The following is an 11,812-nucleotide window of genomic DNA, read 5'->3' as shown; positions in this document are numbered from 1 at the left end:
TTGATTTGATATGTTACGCTATCAGGAATATGATTTTTTTAAAAAATAAGTTTAATTTAGGAGGAGTATGTATTAAATTTTTTATAAAAATATGTATCATCAGGGATGCGAACCCGGCATTTTTGCCCCGATTCGGTTCGGGATTCAGGGAAATATTTTTAAACCCAGGTTTTGTTCTGGGTTCAGCTCGGGTTTAAGAATTTTTGAATTGATAAAAAAAATTATTCTATATTTAAATCATAATTAAAAAACTACACATAAATTTGGTATAAAAAATAAATTTTTTATTTTATTTATAGGCAAAATATAGTTAAAAATACAAAGCAGAGTCATGTATAGATTTAAAAAAATTTTCTAGTCATATTTCTTTAAATTAATAATATCCAATATAATGATTTTTACTTTGACTTGTTCACTTTCATTTTCCTCTTATAAATAATCTTTGAGTATAAGTTAAAAATTAAAAATAAATGGCGTAAATGAATTTATTTTTTTTAAATTTATTAACAATCCAATAGGAATCTTTGAGAATAAATTTAAAAAAATTTAAAAATGGAGTAAATGAATAAGTTGTTTAAAATTTATTAACACTTCATTTATTGGAAATTTGAAAATATTATAAAATGTCAAGTAAATTATTAATATTTGTATTTACAATTATACAAATATCTTATATTAATTTAAATAATAAACTGAACCCGGGTTCAAATAAAATTCCCGGGTTCGGTTCCAGGTCTTAAAAATTTTAAAGACGGGATTCAGGTTCGGTTCGGATTTTTTTCCCAAAAACTCGGGTTTTCTTCTTCAGGTTTGGGTTCGGTTCGAACCCCTGTCTATCTTGATACCATTGGTTGAGAAAAAAGAATACAAGTGAGCAATTTTCATAGTCTTAGTTTCTCAAATATTTTCAGGAGTATCATTCTACTTAATTTTTAACTATAAATTGATACTCTTATCAAAATATAGTCAACATTACCTTCACAGTTACACGATCGATCGGCCTAGCTTCGCCACGTTACCTCCTTTAACATGTTCCAACCATCTCAAACTATTCTCATCACAACACGAATAGCTTATATTCCAATCCTTTCCTACATATTTTGTGTTTATCACTCACAACCCACCTAATCATTCTCATCATTATTCTTTCCAATTTGGCTTATTGTATTTCCTTCATGCCTGTCTTCGCAAACTATACTCTCATGGTAATAAGCGCTTTCCTTTAACGTCACCGACATCTTTATTCGTTAAAACTTCTTCCATGAATCTTGCCAGTCAAAACTTCTCAACACTCTCAAAATTAACTCAATCATATTTAACTTTAAATGTTATACCTACTCTCTGCAGATTTTATTTCCCAATTTTTATGTTTTGGGTAATTATAATTTAATTTATCTGAAATGGATGAATGATAAAAATTTAAATTTTATTATTTTTCATAATTTAATTTAAATTTTAATATTAAGTTTTCAGGCAATTTGTCCTGTTATGTTAATTATGAATTTTCTAGGAAAATAGATCATTTTTATGACAAAAATTCACAATTTTCTTATCTTTATAATTTGTTTTAACTTGCCTAATTATTTATTTTCTAAAAATTTAATTCCACCTTGTTGTGATGAATATCATTATTTAAATTTTTAAATAATAAGAGATTTAAAATTTAATTTTAACGTTACACTTTTGCCACGTGTAATAAAATAATTTGTGATCGCCAAAATTTTTTTTTTATTTATCGTTTGAGAATTTTTGCTTAAAGTTTTATTATTTTTTTTCAAACAATTACAAAACTAATATTTAATTAAGATAACGGTAGCTTGCTTCTTTTACAAAATGATCATTCAATTTAAAAAGAATTTTATCATTGTTTGTTTAAAAGTTATATGTACATATAAATTTATTATATCATTTAAGTCTTTTAAAAAATTAAAATATATGATTATTACATTACAATTTACTAGCCAATACAATATACTCACACTTTTAACAAAACCTTTTTGAAAAAAAAAATAAAAAATATATAATAAAAAACTTTTATTTATTTTTTATACCCAAATCCAATCATGATCATGATTTACAAAATAATTAGTTAATTATATGATACAATTTTTAATAATATATAAAATTAAATTACATACACATAATATTATTTATTATTATTATAAGAAGAAGACTAAATTCATTTTAAGAGCATTGCGCGGACTAAAGGAAAATAAATTTATTTTATGCACCCCCACTCAGGAAACAAAATTCAATGGTGGATTTTTAAAAAAAAATTAATAGAAAAGAGTATTAATGCTTGATATCAAAACAAAATTGAGCCAGAAATCATTATAATGAATATTTGGTGTGAGTGGACTTTTCTACTCCATGGAGGGTTGGCGCGTATGAAACATTATAATAAAATGTAATTATTTAAAGCCGATGGCGGGTTATGCTTTCGGTCAATAATAGTAATAAAAAAACAAAATTTTATACAATAAAAAATTATATTAAAAATAAGTATATATATATACAAGTTTTTTTAATCGGTACTTATTAAAAAAAATTGAGCAATTTATTTTCCGTTTTTATGAAATTTTAAACGTTAGTTTTGGTTTTACATATAAGTTATAGTAACCCGATTTATAATATTTCCTAACCCCTCATTCATAATTATCGCGAATTCCCGAGCGAATTATAAAAAATATGTTGTTTTTTATTCTCACTCGCGAATTCGCGCTAATTGTGAACGAGGGGTTGCCCTGCATTCATAGTTAGCATAAATTTGCGGTGAAATAAACAAATGCTGCATTTCTGTGTATTATGTATACTTCACCGCGAATTCGCACTAACTATGGGTGCATGGCAATGGAACCAAAATTGGGATTAAAAAATGGGTTATACTGTATTTTTTTTTTATTATATAATATATCTATATCTATTTATTTGATTTTATTACAAAAAAACTGAAGATTTTTACAGAATTATAAAAGTTATGTGCTATTATAGGGAGATCTATTCAATTTTCTTTTACTAAAAAAATATATATAAAGATGAAAGAGATTGTCATAAGCAAGAATAATAATAATCTAACGAGAAAGATCTAGAATATCACAGAAAATTTTAAGAGCATAACTATTTATCATTTACAATTTTGTATAAAAAATTTTTTTTCTAGTATAATATATAATATATAATATTATCGTTATTGTATTATTATCGATATAAAATTATTTAGTTTTTTTTTCTAAATTACCCTGGTTAATTTTGTACATTTATATTTTGTAAAGGACATTAACACTAAGTCTAAATCTAAGTAAAACACAACGTGAAATTTCAAAAAAAAAATAATCACACTCATCATTAGGTTTAGCATTGAGTCCACTTATAAATACTTTATTCCTTAGGAACAAGAGCATTGTTCTACAACCATTCCACCGACCACGCCGTACATAATCGAATTATCTTCTTTGAAGTAAAGTAATGACATGGCCGAAATTTTGGAAGGACTACAGCAAGCGCTAAGAGAGGTAGCCAACCTGTACAAGTAAGTGTGAGCGCTTTGGTGTAAAAAAGTCATGGGACAATCTCCGAAACAATAATTGATTGCCGCTTGCTTTGGAGCCACTATGAAATCCCAATTAAAGTCGGCGAAATTTATGACTAGCGGGTACCTGCAACATCTCTCTTCCGGATTTTCTTCAGTGCATTGAAGATTTAGACTTCTTTTTTTCCTAAATAAATTGGGCTTGGGTGACAACGTAAGATCCAAAATTGGCCTCTTAATAAATAGAGCAAAAAATAAAGTAACCAAGTGCATTATTATAAACGAAATGAATGTATAAAAAAATCCAGAGTTTGGAACTCGGTATACGAATGAGGTTCGGTTCTTAGATTTGGCGAGGTTCTAGGCTCTGTTTCCACAACTCTTACGAAATCTTGCCATTGCGATAATATTATATACTTATGAACTTTAAAAAAATGATAAGGTTCATTAGTAAGGCGATAGTTTAATGGGTTTTCCCGACATGCATAGTTGGTTTTGCATTTTTAACATTAATTGAGCTTGCTTTATTAAACTTAAAGAACTGATTTTGCCAGAAATGCATAACAATATGTGTAGAATACCCACCCTATAAATTCAGACAATTTTATGACCAATCTATAGAGAAACCATAAATTATATTAAATTTACCATATTTTTAATGTAAATATTTCCGCCAAAATCAGATTTTTAAATTTAAAATAACGCGCTCAATTATAAAATGCAAAAAATAAAACAATACCAATCAAAAGCCTCCATATCGCAGGGATTAGTTCATTATTAGGGGCTACGCCATACCATTTTGTCTATACTAATTAGTTTATCTTAAAAAAATATACATATGCCTCTTCTTGTTTCGACATGGGCTTGGTAGTGATGATATTCTTTCCTAAACAGTTTTTAGCTACGAGAACGAATCCTAGGTTCGAATAAGGGCTTTCAATCCATGATTCAACTAGCATTTTTATATCTATCGATACCCATTTGTTAAGGTGGCGTATCTCTTTACCGCTTATCAATCTTAATTTGAGATCGTCGGGCGTTGAGTTTTTGAACGTTTCTCTCATTACCTGAAAAACGTGCAACATGGGAGATATATTCCTGCATTTAACTTTATCATAGTCGGAAGCATATATCCAAAGATTGGCACTCTTGATATTGTTTTCGTAAACTGTTTTGTCCAAATCGAAGTATATTCTATTAGAAATAATATTTGAATCTTCACGGTGACGTTTGTATCTTTCGACATCTGATTAAGAATAATAAAATAGGATTGACTTCCTAGGTTCATAAGTAACATGGTAATAATCTTACCTCTATTAAGGATATCAAGATTAGAATTAATTTATCAGTTTAAAATACTAAAAAAATAATAATTCATAAATCCTATATTATTACTATATAATCATTTTTACTGTGAATCATTTGAGCATTGTATGTATAATGCAGTGCGAAGAAGGGGGGGGGGGTAAAGATTGCATTCGACACAATTAAGTTTAATTAAAATACCACTAAAATATGTTACATTTTAGTAAAAATTTTGGGACGCCATTTAAGAAAAACATGATTGATCAGTTGTAAACACAGAGGTAATACATTAATTTAACCTCTAATAATCAAGCGGCCAACGAGAAACATGTTACTTATCAATAAAGTTAGATCAAGTAAGAGTTGATCAGGCAGGGCCATTGCTAAAAAAAATCATTATCGTTTTATGCAATCAATAGGCAAATAAAAGTCAATTGTAATTTTTTTAAAAAAAAATGAGTGAATTTTATCGAAAAGTTGAATATTTCTTTATATTCTAAAACAGGGAATTAATTTTAAGAGAAAAATCCTTTAGGGTCAAGTTAGGACACAAAAAATATATAAAGAATTTCTTCTTCTCTTTATCAAATAAAGATGGCAATTAGAAATTATTCTAGGATTAGGACAAAGTAATTTAGAGATTAGGTTATATTTTTCATATATCCGGACTAAGCCGAGCTTGGGCCTAAAAATAAATTAAGCAAATGGGATTATTAGCCAGGTCTCTCTCGGGATTTAAAAATTAATACCCACCCCCTCCCTTTCAAATGAATTGCTGACATCTACGAACTTTTTATTTATTTTTAGGCTTGAGTTCGACCCGATCCTCGAAAAAGTGTACGAACCCAGCCTGACATTTTTATTTTAGATCCTAGCCCGACTTCGGGCCAACTTGTAGTTTAATATTAGAGAATACAATTAATTTTAGCCTAGATATAACTGTATTTACACTAAATATGAAAATTTACAAAAAAAAATGATATATAACTAATTTCCCCCAAGTGTAGTGAAAATTCAAGATTAAGAGACTACAAAAAAAGGATAAAACTAAAAAAATAATGTTTATTATTTATTTCTTAATGATTTTGTCCACTTAAAATATTTGCCTATGTGATTTGTAAACTTTTCCTAAATATTATGATTACGCTTTTCTATCGAAATCCAATTTTCTATTTATTATCAATATCCTGCCTATATCAATCATGAATTTTGATTTTGTATTAATGTTGCGAGTAATTCATCATATTTTTTTTGTGATAGTATTATGGCGAATTTGTTTATAACATTAAATTTTTTCTAAACCTTATAATAATGCAAACGTTGGCACATTATACTGGAAATTTATTTTTTTTAATTAAAAATTATCTTAATTTTAATAAGGGACCGCACATTTAAAAAGATCAAATCTGAGTAAACATTGTAATTAGATCGATAATACTCCTATCATTATTATATACTATCTATAACAGGAGCATGGCCATGGGGAGGGGGATTTGCCTGTACTAGTAAGTTAAGCTAATAAAAATGTCCTCCCAACATATCCCCTCTTCCCAAAGTTAATTTTGTAAAATAACGACTATAATTCAAAATTTTTGAAAAAAAATCATTTTTATAAAAAAATAAGTGAAAACTCAAAATTATTTTTATAAAAATATAATATATCTAAAGGCCTTCAATAAGTGGACCTAAAGGCTGCCAATAGTCTAATTGTGTTCCCTTCCCTATAAGAAAATCATGGATACGCCAACCATGGTCATGGATGGTATGAGATTGAAGAGTCGATACTCTAGAGTATTATCAATTACCCTTTTCTTATAATCAGCGTGGGCATGCTATCCATCTAAAAGAAATGAGAGGAGTTTATTTATATGTCAATGAAACATTTTATAGCATCACAATCTAAGTGACATCGTTAACTTGAGACGACGAGAACAGTGCCAATGTAAGATAGTTGGAGACAGGTTATGTCTTATCACCATGTTATTAACCTCAGAAAATTTAACGGGTTAAAAATAAATAAATAAATTATGAGTTAAGCAACGGTCTAAAAATTCAGATATTCAAATATGTCTTAAAAATATATAAACAAGATCATCAAGAGGGAACCCTTCCCCTGTAGGCAATATTGATTAAGACTACTTAATATTTTTGTATTATATTCTAGATTAGACACCTGAATAGAAATTTTTTCAGCCTATGCTCGCCCGTGGTCAGTTGGTTCAGATAATAAGAGTAGGAAGGAAATACAACAAATAATTCTACCAGGCCTACATTGTTAATGATGTCATCGTTAATCCGGCACTGCTATATTTTATTGTATACTTTCTACGAGGATCGAGATCTTATTTTTGACAATATTATTCACAATTTTTAATCTTATCTCCTTGACTACGCAATTAAAATTATATTCAAGAGCACAAACAAAATATGGGACCGAAAAATAAGGCCAAATTTGTCCATTTTATTAAATCCATAAGTGAGGTGACTCTCAGAATATATATGAACGGGTGAGTCGATTTTAAAAAAATAATAAGCCCCTGAAATAAAATAAATTTGCAAATTTTTTTTTATCGGTCGCTAATTTTAAAATAGTGAATAACATTTGGCCCAGCTTGTCAAGGGTTCCTTTTAAAGAGTTCGGACGAAGAAAGTTTTAATGAGAGGGCCGGCCATCAGCACCCATCAAATTTTAAGGAATTCTAGAGAGAGAGAGCGCTAAATTATCTTTAAATTTTCAGTAGAACTGCGTGTCCTGCAACATGCCCCTTCAGGGTCGTCTTATTTCTAAACAGTAGTCTGTTTAGCCAGCTATAAGTAGGGACTGTGACTGTTTTCCATACCAAAATATTTATTCAATGTAAATACTTAAAACACACCAAAAATAAGGTGTCCTAGTTCAATTCCTTTGGTCTGGGATAAACAGAAATAAGTTTCAAGAATAAGAACGAACTAATACACGGCTTGAGCAATGCTAATATATAATAATAATTAATTATCGAAGACTATAAAAAGATAGATTTAATACAGAATAAATTTGACCGAACGTAAAAAAGGTAATTGAAAAATTTAAATTTAAGGGATCCTTTGTGAGGATATTTTTAGAAACATATATTTTTTATTTAAATAAAATTTTTTTTTTATTAAAGGTTGATTGTCCGGTGAATTAAGAATGACAATTTATAAAAAATATGAAAAGGAAATTAAGACATCATAATAATTCCAATTATTTACCTTCATTTTTATTTTGGTATACGATTATTATATTATTATCCATCTCTGTTTTTTATGTTTTTTTTTTAAAAAAAACTTAAAGAAAAGCCTTAAAGATATTTCAAATTATTATATCTTTATTTTTTCCTTGCCCATTTTTTTAAAATACATTTTTAAAATATGAATGAATGTTTAAAATATTAATCTCTTCTTCTTTTTTTTTTCATGTAGGTAGGTAACAAAAATTATTACCGTAAACTACTTTTTAGGAATTTGTGTACCAAAGTTTTTAATCTAACTCTTACTATTATTTAGGCGCTCCTCTATTTTTTAATTTAAATTTCCAATCAATGGACATAAGGGGTTAAAATATAATTGGTATAAGAAAATTCGGAACACTTACAATTCTTGGAAATAAGCATCAATTTTTTCGGAATAATATTGGGCGCATCCTCATACTCAAATCCTTGGTTGTACTCATCTGGTACCTCGCTGATATCGTTTTGCATAGTTTTAAAACCTTTGATTAAATCGTTGAGAGGTGGAAGATTTGGTAGAGTTTTGTTGATATTCGGTACCTTTTCCAAACCCAGCTGTTTCAGAATTTTTTCCTTAATCAGCGATATCCTGTGGTTAATAGCGACTTGACGCCTGTAACACCTAGGACATGCATTGGTCGAAGGTAAGCTACGATTATAGGTTGAATTGCCCTGTGTGTACAATTCTGAAATTCCGGTGTAATCATTTAAGTTCACCAGGTTACTCAATTCCTTGCTGCTTTCAGCCTTTCTACTGTTTAGCGGTGCCAAAATCTTTTTGGCCTCAGAGTATATTAGATTGTCGATTTGAGCGTGACACCCTAAGGTCAACCACGATATAAATATAATTATGGCGGATATTAATTTGGACACGCGAAGTATGCTAATAAAATTCGTAATCGATGCGATATGTTTGAAAACGATGGAGGAAAGGACGGTTTTATGACGATACGGAACAACGTGATAATTGCCCTGGGATAAAGAATAGTTTAGCTCGGAAATGATTTCTGATTGGGAATTCTTTGTTTTCGTATTTAAATGTTTGTTATACTCGTTCAACAATGGATTCTCGGACCCCTCAATTGGACGAAACGATTTATCAGCATTTGTATAATGGATAATTCCCTCCGAGGATGGCGAAGATTCGTAACTAAGTTCAGAGGGAAGTGGTTTTATTATGAAACGCGGAGTTGTAATATTTATTAGACTGGAGTCTGTCAAACATGTTACTTTTCGAGGGCATCGACTAGACCTCGTATTTTTGTGCGGTTTAGAGACGTATGACAGATTAGAATATATTCGCTCAGAATCTTCCATATAATGCATTTAATAACTAAACTAAACAAAAGTTGGGAAAATGAAAATTGAATTATTTTTTTTCTACCAATTTGAAATTTGTTTTTAAGAAATTTAAAAAGTAAAATAATATTTTTCAACGACAATTATTACACTTCTTTTTTCCATGTTTAAAATAATATTATAAATTTTATTTCTAAAAAATAATAAATCTTGATATAATTATAATTATCCACATAAATTATATTTTTTTGGAATGATAAAATATATTTTATTTTATCATTTACATAAATTTATTTATTTTTTTTTCCGCTAATTTTTAATAATAATATTTATAATATTTTTTTTTAAAATTTATATTTAGGTAGGGGCAGGAAAGTAGAAAATATCATATATTTCTAATAAATATTTTTTTTTTACAAATACCTGGTAGGTGGAATAGGTAAAAAAAAAGGAATATGAATTTCTGAAAAACAATATTTTTTTTTTTGAAAAAAAATTATAAATTTACTAAGAAAAGGATTTCCTTAATTTTTTAAAAATTATTATTTATAAAATTAAAAAAATTTTTTAAATTTTTTTAAAAAAAAATGTATATAAATAAATTACCCCTTAACCCTTCCCCAATTATGTATTTTCTCAATATAATATAATACCTTTACTGACCAACGTCTACCTATGGATTTATTTTTTTAATTTTATAAATATTTTTTTATAATAAATATGCAATATATTTTATTAATAATATAAACATTCACATCATTTCAACTGCTATCATTTTGCTAATTTCTGATTGGTAAATTTCATTTTTTATTCTTTATAGGATTTAGGTTTTAGTTTATGATCTATATGGTTCTGGATTAAATCACAAAAAATAGGGGTTTATTTTTGAAGTTCAACAAATATTATTCAATACCATCCTTCCATTTTTTCAGGGTTTCGAAACTAACCGCGAAACCGAAATAGACCGTTATAAGTAAAGTTTGAAAGGACAGAACCAAACGATTATATTTCAAACTGGGTTTAAACCAATTCATAACGGGCTAACCCGGTTCATAACATTTTTTGAAATTTTATTTATTTTAGAATATTAAAATAGTTGCTACAAAATTATAACAATTTATATGATAAAATAGGAACGCACAGATATAGGTTCAAAAACAGGAACAAACCGATATAAATCTGTTTAAAGGAATGGAAAAAAAACCGTTATTAATCGTTTCGACATCCCATATTTTTGGGGGTTCCTTCCTTTTTAAGTTTACTTTTATCCAAATCTAATTATTAAAAAAAATTTAGAAAATACTTAAAAAAAATTTTTTTAAATATAATTTCTTTAAATTATTTTTATGAAATAAATGCAGTGAATTTCTCGAAAGGGTGTTTGTGGTTTTATTTACTATTTAATATATAAATATTTGTTTATACTTTATTCAAATATTTGACTTCAATGACAATGTTTATAAAGTCTTAACTTTCATAATCTTAATGGCGTAACCTTTTTTTAGTGTGTGTGAATGTGATAATTATTGAATGAAATAGAGAAAAACAGCCTGCTGTTAGAACATATACATACAATTCCTACAATTCCTTTATCATTGAGTCACAAGGCTTCTTTTTATTGCATCTGCCAACTTTTTTTTAAACTAAATTTTATTATTTATTATTATGAATAAATATAAAATATGATAATTTTTTCTTCTTCTGAAAACAAAATTTTTATAATTCATAATCAAATAATATGGGTAAAATATATGTATACCCCTCTCTATTATACTATTTGTAACCCAAATTGTGATTTATTACTCAAAAAAATCTCCGCCCACTAGATTTAAAAAATTGATCATAAATGTCTAGAAATGATAGGATATGTCATGCTGTTTTAATGATTATCATTTTATTAATTTTACCTTTTATATACATTATTTATGAACACGATAATACTATGGTTAATAAATCATTCTCTAATAAAAAAAAAGAATTTGTTTTACCGTTGTGGTGCTGATGGTATTATGTATGTCTGCCTGATATATTGTTAACATCTATTAGCTGTTATTATATATTATTATGCCATGTTTTACCTATTTTACACCATTTATGATTATTTTTTTAAAAAAAATATTCTATTTTGTTTAAGAAAGAATAATAGTTAATTTGTCTTAAAATAAAAAGCAATGAAACTTTTGTGCATATTTGACGCAACAGGATGGATATTTTGAATGTGTCTTAAAATAATTAAGATTGTAAATACCGTCATTAATTATTAGTGAATATTTTATTTTATTATCGTTATTACAGCCCTCCCCTCTTTTACGCAAATTTGAATTAATAGATTAAACATTTTTAGAATTTTTAACATAGATTATAATATAAAGTAAAAAAATAAAAATGTGACGAGGTTTGCAAATAATTGAAATACCTCTCAAAGTTAGCT

General features: G+C 27.4%; 1 protein-coding gene across 1 annotated transcript; it reads right to left on the bottom strand.

Annotated features, from left to right (window-relative positions):
* Positions 1-3,317: 3,317 nt before the first annotated feature.
* Positions 3,318-9,451, bottom strand: LOC135928331 (growth/differentiation factor 8-like). Its single transcript, XM_065464777.1, has 3 exons — positions 8,448-9,451; positions 4,366-4,775; positions 3,318-3,763 (listed from the first exon to the last, which is right to left on the bottom strand). The coding sequence occupies exons 1-3, from the start codon at positions 9,406-9,408 to the stop codon at positions 3,386-3,388; spliced, it is 1,749 nt and encodes a 582-aa protein (XP_065320849.1). The 5' UTR covers positions 9,409-9,451; the 3' UTR covers positions 3,318-3,385.
* Positions 9,452-11,812: the final 2,361 nt, after the last annotated feature.

Source organism: Gordionus sp. m RMFG-2023, chromosome 4, assembly GCF_954871325.1.
Source record: "Gordionus sp. m RMFG-2023 chromosome 4, tfGorSpeb1-WG-v2, whole genome shotgun sequence".
In the NCBI taxonomy this organism is placed as follows: Eukaryota; Metazoa; Nematomorpha; class Gordioida; order Chordodea; family Parachordodidae; genus Gordionus; species Gordionus sp. m RMFG-2023.
Note: the sequence above shows the minus strand (reverse complement) of the source record. Positions and strands in the feature narration are given on the sequence as shown.

What these genes read in the sequence shown, in the direction of transcription:
- LOC135928331 (XM_065464777.1), bottom strand. Translation starts at nt 9,408, where the DNA reads ATGCATTATATGGAAGATTCTGAGCGAATATATTCTAATCTGTCATAC. An exon ending in GATGCTTATTTCCAAGAATT is followed by an intron (nt 4,776 to 8,447) that starts GTAAGTGTTCCG and finishes ATTCTTAATCAG; the next exon opens with ATGTCGAAAGATACAAACGT. An exon ending in CGAAACAAGAAGAGGCATAT is followed by an intron (nt 3,764 to 4,365) that starts GTATATTTTTTT and finishes CTATTTATTAAG; the next exon opens with AGGCCAATTTTGGATCTTAC.